Raw genomic sequence first — 22,955 nt, forward strand, 5'->3', positions numbered from 1 at the left:
CAGGAGATCCATGCCCTTTGGCCTCCTTGGATATGTGTCTACACACAACCCAACAATGCATGCTGGCATACATACATGAACATAGATACAAATACGCCTCAAATAAAAACAAGCACACAAAACCACCTATAAGCACGTTGGGAAAACCAACCTACAGACCTCCACTCTAAAGCCCGGAATCAAATTGAAGCTTAGCATCTAGACCTAACTGAATTTATGGTGAATACTGAGGAATGGGGTGTGTATTAAAGACCCCAGAGGTGGGATCAGTACACTAAAATTGGCTGTAAATGCGTGACAAAACCTTGGATCCTTTTAGCAATGAAAACCATTACAAGAAAGAGACTTAGAGATAAGTTCAAAAAAAAAAAAATACTGAGTTTAAAAATACCATGGTCTTTTTGTCTATAAATAGCAACATATGGGAAACGTGACTTAATGTGTAACGACACATTAAGGGTTTGTAAACAGCTTCTCATATTGATGTATTATAATTTAGAGTATTAAGCCAATACTTAACGATTTAACATATCGCCATTGACATTATTTAAAAATCTAGAAATAGTTAAGATTAAAAAGCATATTCCTACTGGGTGTGGTGGCAAACACCTTTAATCCCAGTGCCAGGAGGTAGAGACAGGTCAACCTTTGTAAGTTCTAGGCCAGTCAGAACTATAAAATAAGACCCCCCTCCAAAAAAGGCAAGTTCATGTCAAACAAAGCTAGCTACATTGTTACACACTAATACTACATAAATTAAATAGTTGCAATCTAACATTCTCTATAAACTGATACTATTCAAACATTCCCAGATACAATGGTAACTCAGTAGCTGCTAATGGAAAACAACAGTTCCCTCAACCCTGTAAAAGGTACACTTTATTTTCAAATAAAAGAAACAGTTAAAACAAGTAGAACAGCCCACACCAAAAGCAGAAAACATTCATACCTATACAAGGCTTAACGTGCTGAAAGCAAGCTTTAGTCAGATCACCTAGTAATGCAAAAGAACTCTGCCGAACTTCGGGCATTTTATCCTATGAGAAATAAGAAGATGTTAGCTTCTTGTAACACAAAGAAGCAGGTTCCAAGTCCCCCACTGATACAAGTCTTACCTGCATGCATTGATACATCAGTGTCAGGATGTTACTTCGGGCCACCAGCTGCTCAATGTTGCCTCCCAGTCCTTCAGCCAGGCCACTGAGTAAGTCAAGAGCCACAATCATAAAGTCTTTATCTGGAGCTTCATATTGTTCTGGCTGAGCATTGTTTAGCTGAAATTAAACATATTATCTTTGTTGTTGGACACTAAAAAAATGTGTACATATTATTTATACCTATCTCTAAAAAAAGTTTATGAGAGGAAGGAAAAAAATAACTAAAAAAAAAGTGTATATACACACACATACCATGGCTTGTGCTAGTGTCTTCTGTACCAGGTTTACACAACGCTGATACACAGGTTCACAATATGGAAGGAAACCAGACTGCAAGGCTGTGGCAACAGATGAGAGGCACTAAAAAGAATCAAGCACACACACTAAGTTTTAGATTACAATAGAGATATATGTGCTTTAAAGCAAGCAAAAAAGTTTCATTTATGAACCCGTTCTACAGCGCTACGATGACGGTTTATCTTCTGAAACCTCACGCATAGCCGATCTGTCAATTCATCAGAAACAACTTAAACTCACACCGTATCAGGCTTTACAGGTAATCTAGATGTACTTTAACTACACAGAGGTGTAGAGGACATGTAAAGTTGTGTATGACAAACATGACATGTAACTTGATCATACGAACAGACTTTTGAGTTTGAGGAAGTGAGTCTGCCAGGCAGACAACTATGCATATGGTACAGTAGGGGCAGACTGTTAACAAAGGAACCGATTACTTTATAATTTAATCAGAGGCCTGTTCCACTGCAAAGAATTCATGCTTGGCACTGTAAACCTAGTCAAAAGTTCATGGCTAACTAGTCATAAATTAATGATACCTTTAACCCTGGAGAGGGAAGCTTCTCTGGGAAGCAGTCAAAAACTGAGAGTGACTTCTGAACACTCAGCTCTAAATGGGACATCCATATCCCCCCAAGCTCAGTGAACGTCATGGACGAGGGGTTAGGAAGAATATAAAAGATGGAGGATGAGGAGTGTTATGAAATGCTGTTCTGGATATGGCAAGGCCACTGCACTCATGAACTCACAATGGCATAGCATCAAATTAGGATGGGGGGATTGTGAGGGCCACCCCTAGCTGAGCAGCTATTAGCTGCTGAACAACAGGATAATTACTTCTCTTCAGGGGCATGGCCTCTGGTAGGTTGCTCATCCTCTAGTGGACAGTTCCATACCCATGGACACACAAAGGCAACATTAATTAGAAACAACAGGTTATTTAAAAAGAAAAACAAAACAAAAGCTAGATATGGTGACGTACTCTTTTAATTCCAGAACCTAGGAGACAGGAACAGGAGGATGTCTATAAGTTTTAGGCCAACCTGGTCTACATAATGAATTTCAGAACATCCAGGGCTACATACATATTGAGATCTTGTCTCAAAATAAAACAAAGGACTTGGGAGTGGGAGGGAGGCACAAGTGCACTCTGGGTAGATGTTGGGGTGGGTGGATATGTTAACTTTAGAAGTAGGAAAGGTGATTTGGGTTAAAAATGACCAAGATACATTCTATTGTCAAAGAACAAATTCTGCAAAAGGCAAGTTATATTCTACACAACTCAACAGAAATTGTTCTCAAAAACTGTTATTTTACCACATGCACACATTTTGGTTCAGGACATGTATGTTTGTTCTTAAATGACAGTTAGAATAACATCACCAGTTCAACATACCTCAAGTAAAGGGAAAAGATCCTTGTCTTCATCTTTTAACATGTTCCACTTCTGGATCAGAGGAGGCATTAGCATCTGAATATATTCCTGTTTACAATAATAAACAAAAGGCTTCACTATTTTCTGTAAACATGCTCATTTGACACTATACAAATTAAAACCCATCTGGAGCAACTGTGCTAAATTTTTACATTTTAAGACTCACTCTTTACAGTTTCCTCAATATTTTTTCTGCTCTACCTCTCCTTTTTAATTCATATGACCCTGATTTAAAGTAATCTGTATCTTTTCTAAAAGAAAACGTGTTATCAGTAAGTACCTTATTCCACTGAAACCTACTACTTGGGTTTTTTTCCTTATTCAGATGGTCTCACTGTGTAGCCCTGGCTGTCCTAGAATTCACTATGTAGTCAGAGCTGGCCCCAAAGCCAGAGATCCATTTGCCTCTGCCTCCCAAATGATGGTACTAAGTGTCACCAAACCCAGTATAATCCCTAAGTTGGTAAATCACAAGCTTTAAAAAAAAAAAAAAAAAAAAAAGCTGGAGAGATGGCTCAGCGGTTAAGAGCACCGACTGCTCTTCCAGAGGTCCTGAGTTCAAATCCCAGCAACCACATGGTGGCTCACAACCATCTGTAATGGGATCTGATGCCCTCCTCTGGTGTGTCTGAAGACAGCTACAGTGTACTCACATACATAAATAAGATCTTTACAAAAAAAATTGTATTTATTTATTTACTTATTTAATGTATACGAATGCTCTATCTGCATGTACTCCTGGATGCCTGAACAAGGCATCAGATCCCATTACAGATGGCTGTGAGCCACCATGTGGGTGCTGGGAACTGAACCCAGGACCTGTGGAGGAGCAGCCAGTGATCCCAAGCACAGAGTCATCCATCTCTGCAGACCAAATCACAAGTGTCATTCTCAAGTGACATCTGTTCTCAGGTGGGAGGGGCTGGCTGTGGCCTACACCATAGCGACTGCTGCTTTATAATGCACCCACATTAATTAAGTGAAAAGTACAGGCTGTAAAACGTGATCTACTCCTCAGCTAATCGAACCAGCCACTACCAAAGCAAAATAAAAGCAAAACTGTCTTGCTCAAATTTTGAGCATAATTAAAAAAAACAAAAACAAAAAACAAAAACCAAGAGTGAGTTAAGTTACTGATAACGCATTTCCTACAGAGACTGTGTATCTTATCCAACAGTACTCAGCAGAGACATTTGACTCTGTTAAAATCCAAACCCTCACCTCATGTTTTATCCCACTACAGCCAATACACTTCTGCACTGCTACTCAGCAGTTTCAGCTGTCATTCCTGCTCTCACTTTTACAGGAGACACCTACAGTCTGGCACACTCTCAAGAGGAAGGAGTGTGTAGATCTTACGCTCTTTCTTCCAGACACTGTAAAGTGTACTCATGTGATATTACTAAATTCTGTACTAACCATAAGCTTACTTCAACTCTTTAAGATTTATATTTTCAGAGGCGCAAAAGAAAAAAAAAAAAAAAAGCTAACTAAGTGTTCACACTTGCCAGTCTTTTTACTTTGAATATACACTATGCATTTATTGCAGCTCATTGTAATGTCCCCACAGCAGTCACCCTCAGGTCCTTACTGGCTTGTTTAAATGATGTCCCACTGAATCTGCTAGTGTCCCTATGGCATCGTACAGAATGAGCAGGTTCTTGTGCTGGTATTTACTGAAGGCGAAGACGAGGGTGTCGAGTATATAAGCAAGGTAGGGGACAAGCTCTGTACAAGCCTCCTCTTCTAACGTAGCAAAGGCACTACAATGAGAAAACAAACAACACATGAAGTCTCCAGTTCATAGATGATTACACTCTGTATCACATGTACCTCTCACTGCTTCACTCTGCATGATGCTTTGGTTTGAAAACATTTTTATTAAAAATTATTCATTTTTGTGTAGATGCCCGAGTCTGCATATGTGGTACCACGTGCATGTAGGAGCTCTTGACAATCATAGTAAGCGCCTCTAATCCCTGAAATGGAATTACAGATGGTGGTGAGTTAACATGTATTGCTGGGAACTGAACCCAGGCCTTCTGCAAGAGTGGGTAAATGTCTCTAAGTGACATCTCTGATGTGAACAGAGTGCCCAAATCCAACAGGACAGCCACTGGCACTGACTCAGTAAGAGCCCAGCCCCACCGAGGACGTGTCAAAGTCTGCAGGACATTCTGTCTTCAAGTAAAGGCAATGGATCCACACACTGGAGAAGTACCTAAAGTTGTTATTCTGTTGAGAACCACAAATACCTTAGGTGACAGAATGAGAAAGAAAGCAGAGGTTTATATCTTTAGCTAAAAGTCCCATTTTGTTTAGTAAAACCATTAGTAAAAATATTTCAGAACCCCCTTGAAATGGCAACATGTAAACGCTACCAATCAGTTCCATTAATATTTAACCAACAAAAACTAAATTTTCCATCATAACTGCAGCACTTTGTGGTATAAAAACCCCACTAACGGGGTTGGGGATTTAGCTCAGCGGTAGAGCGCTTGCCTAGCAAACGCAAGGCCCTGGGTTCGGTCCCCAGCTCCGAAAAAAAAAAAAAAAACCAAAAACAACCCACTAACATTCTACTGCTGGTTTGAAACCAGGGTCTCATCTTCGTAACGGACACTGTGTTATGAATCTGTCCTACCTGCAAGCAGCTTCTTGTACTCTCTTGTTGCTATCCAGGATACGCTTCAGCAATTCCGTCATTAATGGCTTCAGGTATGTATCTGGTGGCTGGCTGACTACCCAGTGTGCATAGCGGCTTAGAGTCCAGCAGGTGATGGAACGCACAAGAGCCTTTTTGTCAGAAAGGCACTGAATGAGGTGAGGAATGAGCTCGGGCAGGTACGGAATCATGCCTTGCATGCAACCTAGAAAAGAACAGAAGTCTTTCAGGAAGTGCTAACTCAACCTACACAGAGAGCACACAGCATCCGCAAAGAAACATTTATTATAGTCCCAGTGCTACAAATATAAAAGTTGATACCAAACTATTAAAAAATAACAAATGAGAGTTAATTATTGCTAGGTGTCTTAAAGGAGGTTAAGATTTCATTCCATTTTTTTTTTGTCATGAAATTTCTGGTTTTCAAGATCATCTATAAATATTTTGAGACGATGTTTACAGTGTAGACCACCATTTTAGAGACATCCTTTAAAGAGGATCATGACACTTGTGTTATCAAGTTCCTAGATTAATCTGGGGAATGATAAAGCTATTTTACAAGAAACAGCCCCCATACATCAGATTTCTTTTAGTTTCATGTACTATAACAAAAACACCACAGAACATATGGTTGAGATAGCTGGCTGGGAACAGAAGTAAGCCTCTGATTGTTTATACAAAAGATGTGGTACCTAGTAGCAGCTTACCTTAATTGGTGTGGATCAATCCTATATACCGTATCTGGCATTACAAGCAGAGCCAGGAAGTGTGTGAATCCAGGGACAAGTCCCAGCTTACTCAATCACAGGAGTCTGCCTTACTGACTAACACCTAGCGAGAACGCGGGAGTTCAGCCGACATACCTTCAGCAATTGCTCCTAAAACCAAGATGCCAGACTCTTTCACAACCCACTCGTGATGGAAAAGCAATTCTTTCAAAAGTGGCAAAATGTGTGGCAAGAGCTCATCACGATAAACGTTTGCGAGAACATCGAGAGCAGCAGCAGAACACTTTCCTAAGGAAATGAATTTTGTGACAGAATTAGCCAATTTATTAAGATACTTTAGTCTGTATTTGATTACAGAAATCTTCGATCTTTATGGGAAAATCTAATGTTTCATCTAACCCAATGCTTCTACAAGGCCATCGTTACTGTTAAAAGTCTGTGGCAAAATGTGCTCACTTTAAGCAAACAGGTAAGAGGTCACAGCTAAGACTGTTCTACCCAGGACCAGGCCTGTAGTGGCATGTTTTCAATCCCAGCACTTCGGGAAAATCTCTCAAAAGCCAGCCCGCTTGACACTGAGTTCCAGGCCACTTAGGGCTACATGACACCATGTCTCAAAAACAAAACAAATAAACAACAAACAAAACACCAACTTAGTTCTATTTAACAGTTCTAGTAGTAGATAATTGGAATCAAGTATATAATTTTTTAATTGGAAGTTATCTAAGTATAAATTAAAATTACCAAACAAAATAAAATATACCAGAAAAAAAAATCTTTAAAAGACTATAAACCAGCTAAAATTTCATTACCAAGATAATTACATTACAATAACAAGGATATAAAGTATAAACTTATTACAATGTGAACTAGTTGATCACAAACTTTAGTCAACAGCAAACATTCTCTAACAGTAAAGATGCTATATTGCCCATAAGAAACAGATAATCTCTTAGAAAAGTCTTAATCAACAAATGGTAGATTTGTGCAGCTGAATAGCATACGGGCAAAAAAACAAAAGAGATTTTCTGTGTGCAGGGTATGAAGGTAACCAGGATGTAAGCATCTGCTGTCCATCCATCTATCCACACCACTCTGCAGAGTTCCCTTCTTACCTAAGGTTAATGGGATGACTACTGTGATATGCATACGAAGTCTCTGGTGTCGTGCACAGCAAACAAGACATTTTAAAACTTAAAAGATTATATATAAGAAATTAAGCACGCATAAAATTATGTGTTCCAGGATAACGCATTAAAAATTACTAAAAATTTCAAATACTTTCAAAATAATAAGAAGTGGTGAGGGGGCTGGGAAGATGGCTCAGTGGTTTAAGAGCACTTACTGCTCTTCCAGAGGTCCTGAGTTCAATTCCCAGCAACCACATGGTGGCTCACAACCATCTGTAATGAGCTCTGATGCCCTCTGCTGGTGTGTCTGAAGACAGCGACAGTGCACTTATATATAATATATAAATAATTAAAAAAAAAAAAAAAAAAGGGTGAGCCCTTACGAGAGTGTTTTAATTGCGGGGGTGTCTAGTAATGCATGGGAACACCACTGATTGTACGACAGCAACATATTATGATGTGCAAGACAATCCTTACAAGAATCAAATTGTATGAACTCATATGTGAATAATGTCAAGGGTGAGAAATCCTGAACCAGAGCAGATTTTAAAAACCAGCTAACAAGCAAAGACAACCACAGGCTGAGGTCCTTGTCATGTGGGAACCACACTGTGGCACTAAGGGCATCTTTTAACCAAGGAAATAAGTGGCATTTCTGTATATTAAGCTAGGGACAGTAGCATTCAGCCTTCCTTGACATGTAGATCCAATTATGTTGTGAAATCAGAACCAATTCTCAGAAGATGTGCCACGATCTAGTCTATGGTTGGCAAAGAGTGTAGTAAGGGCCTAGAGGTGGAATTCCAAGGCTTCAGGTAAGCAAGCCAGCAAGCTGCTACTCTTTAATTAGGAGTGTGGGTTGGGGGCTGCAGAGACGGCTCAGCAGGCAAAGTTTGCTGCTCTTGCAGAGGACTGGGGTTCAATTCCCGGCACTCACATGGTAGCTCAGAACCATCCGTTACTGCACTTTGAGTTTATCAGATGCCCTGCTCTGGCCTCCTCAGGCACCAGTCACTTGATATAGAGACATATGCAGGCAAAACACCCAAATCAAACAACAATTTAAAAAGAAAAAAAGGGGGGCTGGGGATTTAGCTCAGTGGTAGAGCGCTTACCTAGGAAGCGCAAGGCCCTGGGTTCGGTCCCCAGCTCCGAAAAAAAAGAACCCCCAAAAAAAAAAAAAAGGATGTGGGTCAGAATGCCAGTTCCTTAGGTGATGAGCTTCCAGGTTTGTCAGGAAGAGAGAAAACAAAATGGAGATTCTCCCTTATTCTTAATGCCAACTATATATATCAAACATACAAAAATTTGTTGGGAAAACAGGAAAGGCCTTTTGAGGAATGCAGTGATGTGCTGGGTACAGTAATGGGCGTGTAACATGTACAATATGCACCCTGGAAGCTAACGGCAATTGGATTGATACAATCCAGAGGCCAGCCTGGTCTACACAGTAAAATCTAGACCTCCCAGTGAGACTCTGCCTAGAGAGGAATAATCCAACAAACAAGGTAAATATGATTATTAATTACAAGAACGTGTTATAAGGGATATAAAAGCCAAAGATTCCTGGTTTTCATTAGCGACAACAGGACAAGAGACATGAATGTGAGAAACAAACACCAGTGCTGGTGTGGGATGTACAGCAGTGCAGCCCCATGGAGAACATGCTCCGGTCAGAGCACCGTCGCCCAGGAACCTTGAGGTGGATGCACTGGCCAACAGACCAGAGAATCTGTCCACATAAAAACCTGCACATCAATCTTCATGGTTTGTTACTCCCCAAACCAAAACAGGAAACATAATGCAAGTATCTACCAACTGATCCAGGAAAGAGCTATGGACACATGCTACAAAGTGGGTGAGCCTTAAAAACATCACACTAGGTAGAAGCCGCTGAGGGACAGCTAAGCAGCACATCCTCAGACAGACACAGACTGACAGCAGTGGGATGTGGGGATGCAGCTAACAATCATATCCTGCATTAATGACCATGGTGACGGTCAGACAGATTTACAAGTCAAACTCACGTATTACCAATACCTTTTCTTTGACAAAAGGCCTTGCTACATAGTTCAGGCTGACGACAAACATGTGAACCTTCTCTTCGGCTTCCTAAGAACTGGATCCCACACCAACAACAGAGTTACTCCACGTAAGCGACCGTGCTTTACCTATCCAACTTACTGAGATTCCAGTCAGAAATGGTATCGTCATCATCAATCTCATCGTCGTCGTCGTCATCCTCTTCAATCCCATCCTCTTCATGCTGCTGAGCCACCGTCCTTGAGCGATGGAACCGTGGCCGTATATCCTGCTCACTATCAGGGATGGCCTCGTCTTCTTCAACATCCCCCTGTGGTTATTGTACAGAACCCTTCAGTGGCTACTCTACGCTGTTAACACCAATGCAAGTAACGGAGCCGGAACATTATATGGGCTGAGTCACACACATACAGGGTGCTGGAGTGTGTCCCGATTGAGAACTACTCCCTTCTGCAGTGAACAGGTCCCTGTGAAAGGGACAATGGAGTATATGGCACCTGCTAAGTTAGTAGTAGTAGGTCCTGTCAACTATTACTTGGTACAATAAGAATAACCTGAATCAAATTCAGTGTATTTAAAATAAACCCCAGAGAAAATAAGATGGACTTAAAGAAAACACATTACAAACAACAATGACAACAACAAAACCAAAAAACTCCAAATAGTTTTGCTCAAAGTAAATAATGGAAAACCCAAAGTCACTGTGATGAAGGTCTGACTTCCTGCCATGAAAATTCATCATGCTTGTTGTGGCATAGCATATGTAACAGGGAGTCTTTCCATAGGGTCTATCCTAAAGAAGCATACTCTGATCAAATCCAAAGCTTTATAATCAACATAGATATTACCCTCCCCAGTCAGAGAATGGCTTCCTTACCTTCAGCAGGATGATGTCTATATCTGAGTACTTCATGCCATTCACTAACACGGGAATCAACCTAGAAAGAATTTATGAAACAAAGATCTAAATATTAACAGTTTTAAGTTGTCTTTGCCAACCTTATCTGTACTAATTAAACCCACAGAGGAAGGATGTCTTTCAGCATATCCAGTGCTACATCACCGCCCCTCCCCCATTAACTCAAGGAATACAGACAGGACAGATTTAACAAAGTTGGGCCAGGGCCAACCTTAATGTTCACAAAGTTCCAAAATAGAAGACCAATAGCAAGTGACTATTGCAATTATGCTTCTATGTCTGGGCGGAGCTTCAGGACAGTGTCCCGACCTCCACATGCCTGTTCTGGTGCCTGTGCACCCACCCCCAAACACAGGGACAGACTATTTTTCACGTTGTTTTAAAAAGGTAATCCTGGCAGTCTACTGATGGGGACAATGAAGCGGCTCTTTAGAAGACCCCCTACAGCGTGAGGATGCACGCTCAGAGTAAATATGAGTTTGCCGAGGACAAGCAACACTCAGCGGGGACACTTACTTAGGCAGATGCCTTACAAGTACATCTTTGCATATTGGCTGTTCAGCCAAAGTCAGCCAGAATTCACAGGCCTCCAGAGCCACATTCTCATCTTGGTCTTGGGTCCTCTGAAGCATGTACTGTGAAGAGAATCCATACTCTTGTTCACCAGCTTCATCTGGACAGCGACTAACAATTCAGCCCTGACCCCCACTGCAAACCGCATCCCACCTGTGCTTCTCTCTCTCTCACATTCCCACCCGTGCTTCTCTCTCTCTTACAGCTCCCACCCGTGCTTCTCTCTCTCACAGCTCCCTGTGCGCCTTTAAAACAAGGCTGATATTCAAGAACCACTGCTTAAGAAGGAAGGTTTTATTTGTATGCACAAAAGGAAACTGCTATATATTCTGACATGTCAATGCTAATCAGAGAAAAGCAAAACTAACTCTACATATCTTCCTTAAAATAATATAAAACTAACACACTGTCTCTGTAGACAGACTTTCCCCCATATTTTAGAGTGAATATAACCAATCACTTTTATCTGGAAAGGTGTCCAGGTTTTTCCCCCCTTTTTGCTTTTGTCTTCTGCAGACGGTCTCAGCGTGGATCCCAGGTTGGCCCAGAATTCATTATATAGCCCATCTGGCCTCACACTCAGAATCCTCCTCCTGTCTCCAAAGTGCCAGGGCTACAGGTATGCATCACCACACCTAGCTCTAACGTTCCTTCAGTATAGTTTGTAGCTTCAACAAGGCTTCATCATGACCTCTGAGCATAGCAAGCTGAATCACTCACGTACTTCCCAGTATGCCTGGGGCTAGAATCAAGTCAACTGATGCATTTCTAGTACACTCTCTTTTGGACTGAAACACACTGCATGGCAAATATGGAAAGAGCCACAGGCCTGCTCTACTGTATGTCAAATATTATGCTCCAGAGGACTGCTGATTAAAGGATTACCTAACACTATAAAATTAGGCCCCCTAGGTGTGACCTACACCAAGTAATACATTTTAAACTTTCCAATTACTTTCTACTTTTAACTTTTCAACCTATTATAGCTGACTTCATAGATGAAACAGGCTCAAAGACACAACTTCTATATTTCTGTCAACAGAAGATGCTGCAGAATGTGGATGCCAGCATTTTTCTAATACATTAAAAAAAAGATTTACTTATGAATTTTGGCATTTTTTTTTTTTTTTGGTTCTTTTTTTTCGGAGTTGGGGACCGAACGCAGGGCCTTGTGCTTCCTAGGTAAGCGCTCTACCACTGAGCTAAACCCCCAGCCCCTGAATTTGGCATTTGTATGTATATTGTATGTGACTGCAAGTGTGAGGACCTTGTGCACAAAGTGTCACTGAAGTTGGAGGAGAGAGTGGGCCTTTGGGAACTGGAGTTACAAGCAGCTGTGAGACTAGAACCCTCAACCTCTAACCATCTCTCCAGAGCCTAGCACACTAACTCCATTTCTAAGAGACCCACTCTCAGCATACAGATTACAAGTGAGGCTCTGACGATGCTGCTTAAAGCACTTGTAAAGTCAAGTAATAAACAAATATGATTGTCCTCAGCAATGTGAAACTACCAGGTGGAGCCTGACTCTAGAGTAGTAAACAAGGCCTACACACCTGCTCTGTCACCTTACACAGCCCTCCACTTAGTCAGCAAATTTACTTAACTGTGTGAGAACTGAAAAGCCTTCGAAGTCCACATGGCTTGTTGACACCGTAATGGTCAACAGTCCTTTTTGTTTTTTTCCAGCCATGGTTTCTCTGTGCAGCCTCTGCTGTCCTGGAACTCACTCTATAGACCCCGCTGGCCTGCCTCTGCCTTTCAAGTGCTGGGACTAAGGGTGTGCCAATGTCCTTCTTAGAAACCTCAACCTTCCCATAAGTCACAAAAATCAAACCAATTATATTGATAATGAAACTATAAATTGATATCCCCAAAATACCTGTAACTTGGCATACCATTTTTAAAGAGAATTTCCTAGTTACAATGACCAAAACCTAGTCTCTATGCTTAAATAATTCCTCCAACAGTATCTTAACACTCTCTCTCTCTCTCTCATACACACACACATATGTACACACACAAGAGGATTTACAATTTAAAAACAATCATCTATTTTATGTCTTTTCCCCTAAAAGTGTCATAGAAAAAAAAAATCAGAAAAATTTATCCTTATATTACACATTTTGTGCCAAATATTTCTCTTGAAAAGAAATGAGGTAATAGTTGCGAGCTGTGGTTACCTCGACTATGTTATGCATGTGCGGCAGCAGACGGTCCATCCGGACTTCCAGCAGCATCACAAGCGCTCGGCACACGTTCTTCCGCACCTCGGCTTCCTCGTCACCAGCCAGTGCAAAGAGGTTCTGTTGTACAAGAAACACATTTTCCCTCCTAGTTTAAAATCTCCCATGCATTAAATAAAAAGGTTTATTTTTAATAGGAATGCTAAGGTAACAGGGTTCAAAAAGACCAAATTGGAAGCTTGACATAGCACTTGACAGCTGAAGGCAGGAAGATTTTAAAGCTCAAGGCCAGAATGAGATCCTACAGACTTTGCTTCAAAAAACCCAAACCAACAAACATTCCCACACCCAGAATTGCCCTTCAAACAATTAATGATAAAACAGAACTAAGTAACTGTGGGATGGCAATTACCAAAGACCACAATTGTGATATAAAGACAAAAGGCCGTTTTCTTTCTCCTTTCTGGTTTTTGAGGAAAGGTCTCTATATACTGCTGGCTTATCATATTGCTCTGTGTAGAGAAGGCTGGCCAGGAACTCAGAAATCCACCTGCCTCTGCTGCCCAAGGGCCAGGATTAAAACACGCACCCTAAGAATATATTTAAAAACATTTATTTCTTTTTGTTATGTGCATGCACATGTCTGGGGGCTGCACACAGTACAAGTGCCCATAGAGACTAAGAGGGTGTCAGTCCTTGGAGTTGGGAGTCAAAGGTGGCTGTGAGCCATGTCATGTGAGTGTTGGGATTGGCTCAGGCTCTCTAGAGGAGTGGTCATGCTCCTGACACTCTCCAGGCCTAAAACACCATTCTTAATGACAGCTACACTTGGGGATGGTTTGTGTGCAATATATACATGTAAGTGATGTTAGTACACGTGTGTGTGGAGTGTGTGCACATGGAGACCAGAATATTCCACAGCCAATCTATACTGTTACTGCTACTGCTACTCCATCTCCATCATCATCACCACCATCACCATCAGGCGAGCTCACTCCCTGAACTGAAGCCACACCAATTCTTCCAGACACTGCTGAATATCAAGCTTAAGGGATCTCCCCTCCTTGAACCCAACCCAGTGTTAGGGTTCCAGGGACACAATGCCATGCTTTTAATGTTGAGTTCGGGAAAATCTGAGCTCAAATCACTTTATAGACCGAGCCATCTTCTCAGCTGTTCAGCTGTAGTTTAAAGTAATTTTTAAGTTTTTTTGGTTGAGTTATTTTAGATTGCTGAATGTGCTGTGCTAGTCATCTGAAAGTGAGGCAGAAGTTATAGGCCAACCTACAGAGCTGACCCTGTTCCAAAGAACTAACCAACCAACTAATCAAACAAATGGAACTGTATCACCCAGGTCTAAGTGTTCACTCCCATACTGGAGCAGCAGAGGGGGCAGGATAACCACCAACCTAACCCTAAATCCTGCTGTTCACCCAGTCAACTACCACTAGTAGGAGAAAAGGGAACAGTGACCAAGGCAATGACTCCTGTGCGGTTTCTTACAAACTCCTAGAAGGTTAAGGGGTGGGAGCAAAAATAGACAACAGAGCAACATATCCACTCACCACAGCCTGAGACACTACTACTCATTTCACAGATGACTAAGCCAACTTCAGGATGGGCACAGAAGCTTGTGCTCTCTAGTTGTCCTGTCACCCCATCACTTGAGAGATGGGAGGTAGGATGACTAAGAGTTCAAGGTCACTCTAGGATACATACAAGAAAACCTCAAAAGTTGCTAAGAGTTGGCTCAGGGACTTGAACACGTGTGCTGTCTCAAAGTCTAAAGACCTGAGATTTATCCTTAGGACCATGTTTTGTTTTGCCTTTTTAAAGGGAGAAAACAGAAGAACCTGATGTAGTGATAGCATTTGCAATGTCAGCAACTCCTATAGTGAGCTGGGTGGTAGAGTCAGGCATAACCAGGAAACCCAAAGGCCTGAGAGCTACCAGTTCTGTGACACAGGAACAGAAACAAGAAGCTCAGCAGGAAAACGGTAGGGGAGAAGTGACTTATGTGTGTGCTTCTCACAAATTCTTAAACACAGCTGGCCGAGGTGTAGAACACCTTTACTGCCAGCACTGGGGAGGCAGAGGCAGGCGGATCCGAGAGTTAAGAGACTAGCCTGGTCCACAGAGTAAATTCAGAAAGAAGCTGTTAAGAAAATTGAACTGACCGGTGAGAGAGAGACCCAACCGCCTGGTCAGGTGGGCACTCCTGAGGCTGCAGAGCCGAAGAGACCACCAACACTGCTCACCCCTGCCCACATCCCTGGCCCAAGAGGAAACTGTATAAGGCCTCTGGGCTCCCGTGGGGGAGGGCCCAGGAGCGGCGGGACCCCTGCCTGAGACACCGCCGGAACCTGAAAGAAACAGACCGGATAAACAGTTCTCTGCACCCAAATCCCGTGGGAGGGAGAGCTAAACCTTCAGAGAGGCAGACAAGCCTGGGAAACCAGAAGAGACTGCTCCCTGCACACACATCTCGGACGCCAGAGGAAAAAGCCAAAGACCATCTGGAACCCTGGTGCACTGAAGCTCCCGGAAGGGGCGGCACAGGTCTTCCTGGTTGCTGCCGCTGCAGAGAGCCCCTGGGCAGCACCCCACGAGCGAACTTGAGCCTCAGGACCACAGGTAGGACCAAATTTTCTGCTGCAAGAAAGCTGCCTGGTGAACTCAAGACACAGGCCCACAGGAACAGCTGAAGACCTGTAGAGAGGAAAAACTACACGCCCGAAAGCAGAACACTCTGTCCCCAAAACTGACTGAAAGAGAGGAAAACAGGTCTACAGCACTCCTGACACACAGGCTTATAAGACAGTCTAGCCACTGTCAGAAATAGCAGAACAAAGTAACACTAGAGATAATCTGATGGCGAGAGGCAAGCGCAGGAACACAAGCAACAGAAACCAAGACTACATGGCATCATCGGAGCCCAATTCTCCCACCAAAGCAAACACGGAATATCCAAACACACCAGAAAAGCAAGATCTAGTTTCAAAATCATATTTGATCATGATGCTGGAGGACTTCAAGAAAGACATGAAGAACTCCCTTAGAGAACAAGTAGAAGCCTACAGAGAGGAATCGCAAAAATGCCTGAAAGAATCGCAAAAATCCCTGAAAGAACTCCAGGAAAACATAAATAAACAAGTAGAAGCCCATAGAGAGGAGACACAAAAATCCCTGAAAGAATTCCAGGAAAACACAATCAAACCGTTGAAGGAATTAAAAATGGAAATAGAAGCAATCAAGAAAGAACACATGGAAACAACCCTGGATATAGAAAACCAAAAGAAGAGACAAGGAGCTGTAGATACAAGCTTCACCAACAGAATACAAGAGATGGAAGAGAGAATCTCAGGAGCAGAAGATTCCATACAAATCATTGACTCAACTGTCAAAGATAATGTAAAGCGGAAAAAGCTACTGGTCCAAAACATACAGGAAATCCAGGACTCAATGAGAAGATCAAACCTAAGGATAATAGGTATAGAAGAGAGTGAAGACTCCCAGCTCAAAGGACCAGTAAATATCTTCAACAAAATCATAGAAGAAAACTTCCCTAACCTAAAAAAAGAGATACCCATAGGCATACAAGAAGCCTACAGAACTCCAAATAGATTGGACCAGAAAAGAAACACCTCCCGTCACATAATTGTCAAAACACCAAACGCACAAAATAAAGAAAGAATATTAAAAGCAGTAAGGGAAAAAGGTCAAGTAACATATAAAGGCAGACCTATCAGAATCACACCAGACTTCTCGCCAGAAACTATGAAGGCCAGAAGATCCTGGACTGATGTCATACAGACCCTAAGAGAACACAAATGCCAGCCCAGGTTACTGTATCCAGCAAAACTCTCAATTAACATTGATGGAGAAACCAAGATATTCCATGACAAAACCAAATTTACACAATATCTTTCTACAAATCCAGCACTACAAAGGATAATAAATGGTAAAGCCCAACATAAGGAGGCAAGCTATACCCTAGAAGAAGCAAGAAACTAATTGTCTTGGCAACAAAACAAAGAGAATGAAAGCACACAAACATAACCTCACATCCAAATATGAATATAAAGGGAAACAATAATCACTATTCCTTAATATCTCTCAATATCAATGGCCTCAACTCCCCAATAAAAAGACATAGATTAACAAACTGGATACGCAACGAGGACCCTGCATTCTGCTGCCTACAGGAAACACACCTCAGAGACAAAGACAGACACTACCTCAGAGTGAAAGGCTGGAAAACAACTTTCCAAGCAAATGGTCAGAAGAAGCAAGCTGGAGTAGCCATTCTAATATCAAATAAAATCAATTTCCAACTAAAAGTCATCAAAAAAGATAAGGAAGGACACTTCATATTCATCAAAGGAAAAATCCACCAAGATGAACTCTCAATCCTAAATATCTATGCCCCAAATACAAGGGCACCTACATACGTAAAAGAAACCTTACTAAAGCTCAAAACACACATTGCACCTCACACAATAATAGTGGGAGATTTCAACACCCCACTCTCATCAATGGACAGATCAGGGAAACAGAAATTAAACAGTGATGTCGACAGACTAAGAGAAGTCATGAGCCAAATGGACTTAACGGATATTTATAGAACATTCTATCCTAAAGCAAAAGGATATACCTTCTTCTCAGCTCCTCATGGTACTTTCTCCAAAATTGACCATATAATTGGTGAAAAAACGGGCCTCAACAGGTACAGAAAGATAGAAATAATCCCATGCGTGCTATCGGACCACCACGGCCTAAAACTGGTCTTCAATAACTATAAGGGAAGAATGCCCACATATACGTGGAAATTGAACAATGCTCTACTCAATGATAACCTGGTCAAGGAAGAAATAAAGAAAGAAATTAAAAACTTTTTAGAATTTAATGAAAATGAAGATACAACATACTCAAACTTATGGGACACAATGAAAGCTGTGCTAAGAGGAAAACTCATAGCTCTGAGTGCCTGCAGAAAGAAACAGGAGAGAGCATATGTCAGCAGCTTGACAGCACACCTAAAAGATCTAGAACAAAAAGAAGCAAATACACCCAGGAGGAGTAGAAGGCAGGAAATAATCAAACTCAGAGCTGAAATCAACCAAGTAGAAACAAAAAGGACCATAGAAAGAATCAACAGAACCAAAAGTTGGTTCTTTGAGAAAATCAACAAGATAGATAAACCCTTAGCCAGACTAACGAGAGGACACAGAGAGTGCGTCCAAATTAACAAAATCAGAAATGAAAAGGGAGACATAACAAAAGATTCAGAGGAAATTCAAAAAATCATCAGATCTCACTATAAAAACCTATATTCAACAAAACTTGAAAATCTTCAGGAAATGGACAATTTCCTAGACAGATACCAGGTATCGAAGTTAAATCAGGAACAGATAAACCAGTTAAACAACCCCATAACTCCTAAGGAAATAGAAGCAGTCATTAAAGGTCTCCCAACCAAAAAGAGCCCAGGTCCAGACGGGTTTAGTGCAGAATTCTATCAAACCTTCATAGAAGACCTCATACCAATATTATCCAAACTATTCCACAAAATTGAAACAGATGGAGCCCTACCGAATTCCTTCTACGAAGCCACAATTACTCTTATACCTAAACCACACAAAGACACAACAAAGAAAGAGAACTTCAGACCAATTTCCCTTATGAATATCGACGCAAAAATACTCAATAAAATTCTGGCAAACCGAATTCAAGAGCACATCAAAACAATCATCCACCATGATCAAGTAGGCTTCATCCCAGGCATGCAGGGATGGTTTAATATACGGAAAACCATCAACGTGATCCATTATATAAACAAACTGAAAGAACAGAACCACATGATCATTTCATTAGATGCTGAGAAAGCATTTGACAAAATTCAACACCCCTTCATGATAAAAGTCCTGGAAAGAATAGGAATTCAAGGCCCATACCTAAACATAGTAAAAGCCATATACAGCAAACCAGTTGCTAACATTAAACTAAATGGAGAGAAACTTGAAGCAATCCCACTAAAATCAGGGACTAGACAAGGCTGCCCACTCTCTCCCTACTTATTCAATATAGTTCTTGAAGTTCTAGCCAGAGCAATCAGACAACAAAAGGAGATCAAGGGGATACAGATCGGAAAAGAAGAGGTCAAAATATCACTATTTGCAGATGACATGATAGTATATTTAAGCGATCCCAAAAGTTCCACCAGAGAACTACTAAAGCTGATAAACAACTTCAGCAAAGTGGCTGGGTATAAAATTAACTCAAATAAATCAGTTGCCTTCCTCTATACAAAAGAGAAACAAGCCGAGAAAGAAATTAGGGAAACGACACCCTTCATAATAGACCCAAATAATATAAAGTACCTCGGTGTGACTTTAACCAAGCAAGTAAAAGATCTGTACAATAAGAACTTCAAGACACTGAGGAAAGAAATTGAAGAAGACCTCAGAAGATGGAAAGATCTCCCATGCTCATGGATTGGCAGGATTAATATAGTAAAAATGGCCATTTTACCAAAAGCAATCTACAGATTCAATGCAATCCCCATCAAAATACCAATCCAATTCTTCAAAGAGTTAGACAGAACAATTTGCAAATTCATCTGGAATAACAAAAAACCCAGGATAGCTAAAACTATTCTCAACAATAAAAGGACTTCCGGGAAATCACTATCCCTGAACTCAAGAAGTATTACAGAGCAATAGTGATAAAAACTGCATGGTATCGGTACAGAGACAGACAGATAGACCAATGGAATAGAATTGAAGACCCAGAAATGAACCCACACACCTATGGTCACTTGATTTTTGACAAAGGAGCCAAAACCATCCAATGGAAAAAAGATAGCATTTTCAGCAAATGGTGCTGGTTCAACTGGAGGGCAACATGTAGAAGAATGCAGATCGATCCATGCTTATCACCCTGTACAAAGCTTAAGTCCAAGTGGATCAAGGACCTCCACATCAAACCAGACACACTCAAACTAATAGAAGAAAAACTAGGGAAGCATCTGGAACACATGGGCACTGGAAAAAATTTCCTGAACAAAACACCAATGGCTTATGCTCTAAGATCAAAATCGACAAATGGGATCTCATAAAACTGCAAAGCTTCTGTAAGGCAAAGGACACTGTGGTTAGGACAAAACGGCAACCAACAGATTGGGAAAAGATCTTTACCAATCCTACAACAGATAGAGGCCTTATATCCAAAATATACAAAGAATTCAAGAAGTTAGACCGCAGGGAAACAAATAACCCTATTAAAAAATGGGGTTCAGAGCTAAACAAAGAATTCACAGCTGAGGAATGCCGAATGGCTGAGAAACACCTAAAGAAATGTTCAACATCTTTAGTCATAAGGGAAATGCAAATCAAAACAACCCTGAGATTTCACCTCACACCAGTGAGAATGGCTAAGATCAAAAACTCAGGTGACAGCAGATGCTGGCGAGGATGTGGAGAAAGAGGAACACTCCTCCATTGTTGGTGGGATTGCAGACTGGTAAAACCATTCTGGAAATCAGTCTGGAGGTTCCTCAGAAAATTGGACATTGAACTGCCTGAGGATCCAGCTATACCTCTCTTGGGCATATACCCAAAAGATGCCTCAACATATAAAAGAGACACGTGCTCCACTATGTTCATCGCAGCCTTATTTATAATAGCCAGAAAATGGAAAGAACCGAGATGCCCTTCAACAGAGGAATGGATACAGAAAATGTGGTACATCTACACAATGGAATATTACTCAGCTATCAAAAACAACGAGTTTATGAAATTCGTAGGCAAATGGTTGGAACTGGAAAATATCATCCTGAGTGAGCTAACCCAATCACAGAAAGACATACATGGTATGCACTCATTGATAAGTGGCTATTAGCCCAAATGCTTGAATTACCCTAGATCCCTAGAACAAACGAAACTCAAGATGGATGATCAAAATGTGAATGCTTCACTCCTTCTTTAAATGAGGAAAAAGAATACCCTTGGCAGGGAAGGGAGAGGCAAAGATTAAAACAGAGACTGAAGGAACACCCATTCAGAGCCTGCCCCACATGTGGCCCATGCATATACAGCCATCCAATTAGACAAGATGGATGAAGCAAAGAAGTGCAGACCGACAGGAGCCGGATGTAGATCTCTCCTGAGAGACACAGCCAGAATACAGCAAATACAGAGGCGAATGCCAGCAGCAAACCACTGAACTGAGAATAGGTCCCCTATTGAAGGAATCAGAGAAAGAACTGGAAGAGCTTGAAGGGGCTCGAGACCCCAAAAGTACAACAATGCCAAGCAACCAGAGCTTCCAGGGACTAAGCCACTACCTAAAGACTATACATGGACTGACCCTGGACTCTGACCTCATAGGTAGCAATGAATATCCTAGTAAGAGCACCAGTGGAAGGGGAAGCCCTGGGTCCTGCTAAGACTGAACCCCCAGTGAACTAGTCTATGGGGGGAGGGCGGCAATGGGGGGAGGGTGGGGAGGGGAACACCCATAAGGAAGGGGAGGGGGGAGGGGGATGTTTGCCCGGAAACCGGGAAAGGGAATAACACTCGAAATGTATATAAGAAATACTCAAGTTAATTAAAAAAAAAAAAAAAAAAAAAGAAAATTGAAATTATTCCATCCCCTTGTAGAATTTCAGCTTGGATGCGCGCTGTAATCAAGCAGAGGTTCTGAAAGGAATTGCATTGCTGATGGATCACGGCCAGGTGTTAGGATCTTAGTCTTCTTCACTCATCCATCTATTCACTTTACATCCAGTAGCAGCCCACACCCCTCCCAGGTCTACCCTCACGAATCCCTCCTCCCGTTGGGCACCCGCCTGCCCGGGACATCAGGTAGCAGCAGGATTAAGCACATCTTCTCCCACTGAGGCTACACCAGTCAGTCCAGCTAGGGGAAGGGACCCAATGGCAGGCAGCAGGGTCACAGACAGCCCTGATCCAGTAGTTTAGGACCCACATGAGACCAAGCTGTACTTTTGTTACAAATATGTAGGGGGCCTCGGTCCAGCCCCCAAATGCTTTGGTTGGTGGCTCAGTCTCTGTGAGACCCCATGACGTCATTTATTCTTTCTGCATTTATGCCAGTAAGATGGCATTTAGTATTTAAGAGTGAATAGTTTGACTCCTCTGTATTCATAATGTAAATCAATGGAAGAATAAAAACCATTCCTAAATGGTCTGGACTACATACTGAGGTGATTTAAGACCACCATGCAATGCCCAGCCAACAGCCAGGTCAAGCATTATGCAGCTGTTCTTTCAGTGCGCACCTTTGGACTGTTACAGGCCACCTTCATCCAATCTCACTAGATACCTTGTGTTTGCTTGTTTCAAATGTTACTCATGGTCTAGGAAAATCAGTCTACATGTACAAACTGAATGTGTGCTGAGGAGGACGTCTAAGTAGTCAAGCTAGGAGGCTGGACTCCATATACTCAGCACATAACCCAACGTTCCATCACAGAAAGAATGCTTTTATTCTCAGCTAGGAAGAACTAGTAATATTGTATCCAATTTTAATACCACCAGCAATAATAAGTATGTCTATATTGCAAATTCTTAGCTGTATACTGAAGGAGCAGCACAGGGCAGCCCTCTGCGGGCAGTGATGAGTCTTACCTCAATGAAGGAGTCGATGTGCAACATGAGCGCTTGGGTCCGACTGATGATGAACTGATTGACACATGCAACAGCGTGAGACCTAGAAACCAAGCCACACATTAATCAACATGCACTTACTGTGGTTACAAACTCAATATGCATCTCTGGTGATACTGTGATGTGTGTA

The 22,955-nt window shown here is 41.7% G+C and overlaps 1 protein-coding gene across 6 annotated transcripts in view; it reads right to left on the minus strand.

Annotated features, from left to right (window-relative positions):
- The window catches only part of Tnpo1 (transportin 1), a 124,526-nt gene that overhangs the window by 14,305 nt on the left and 87,266 nt on the right, over positions 1–22,955 (minus strand). For all 6 annotated transcript variants that reach the window (XM_087621445.1, NM_001399431.1, XM_087621440.1 and 3 more), the window contains 12 exon segments: positions 22,787–22,868; positions 13,134–13,256; positions 10,894–11,012; positions 10,336–10,396; positions 9,600–9,768; positions 6,421–6,573; positions 5,537–5,762; positions 4,484–4,655; positions 2,854–2,940; positions 1,410–1,517; positions 1,116–1,274; positions 950–1,037 (listed from right to left, as the gene is read on the minus strand). In XM_087621445.1, the coding sequence (XP_087477571.1) occupies positions 950–1,037; positions 1,116–1,274; positions 1,410–1,517; positions 2,854–2,940; positions 4,484–4,655; positions 5,537–5,762; positions 6,421–6,573; positions 9,600–9,768; positions 10,336–10,396; positions 10,894–11,012; positions 13,134–13,256; positions 22,787–22,868 (1,547 nt within the window).

This window comes from Rattus norvegicus, chromosome 2, assembly GCF_021556685.1.
Source record: "Rattus norvegicus strain SHRSP/BbbUtx chromosome 2, alternate assembly SHRSP_T2T, whole genome shotgun sequence".
Taxonomy (NCBI): domain Eukaryota; kingdom Metazoa; phylum Chordata; class Mammalia; order Rodentia; family Muridae; genus Rattus; species Rattus norvegicus.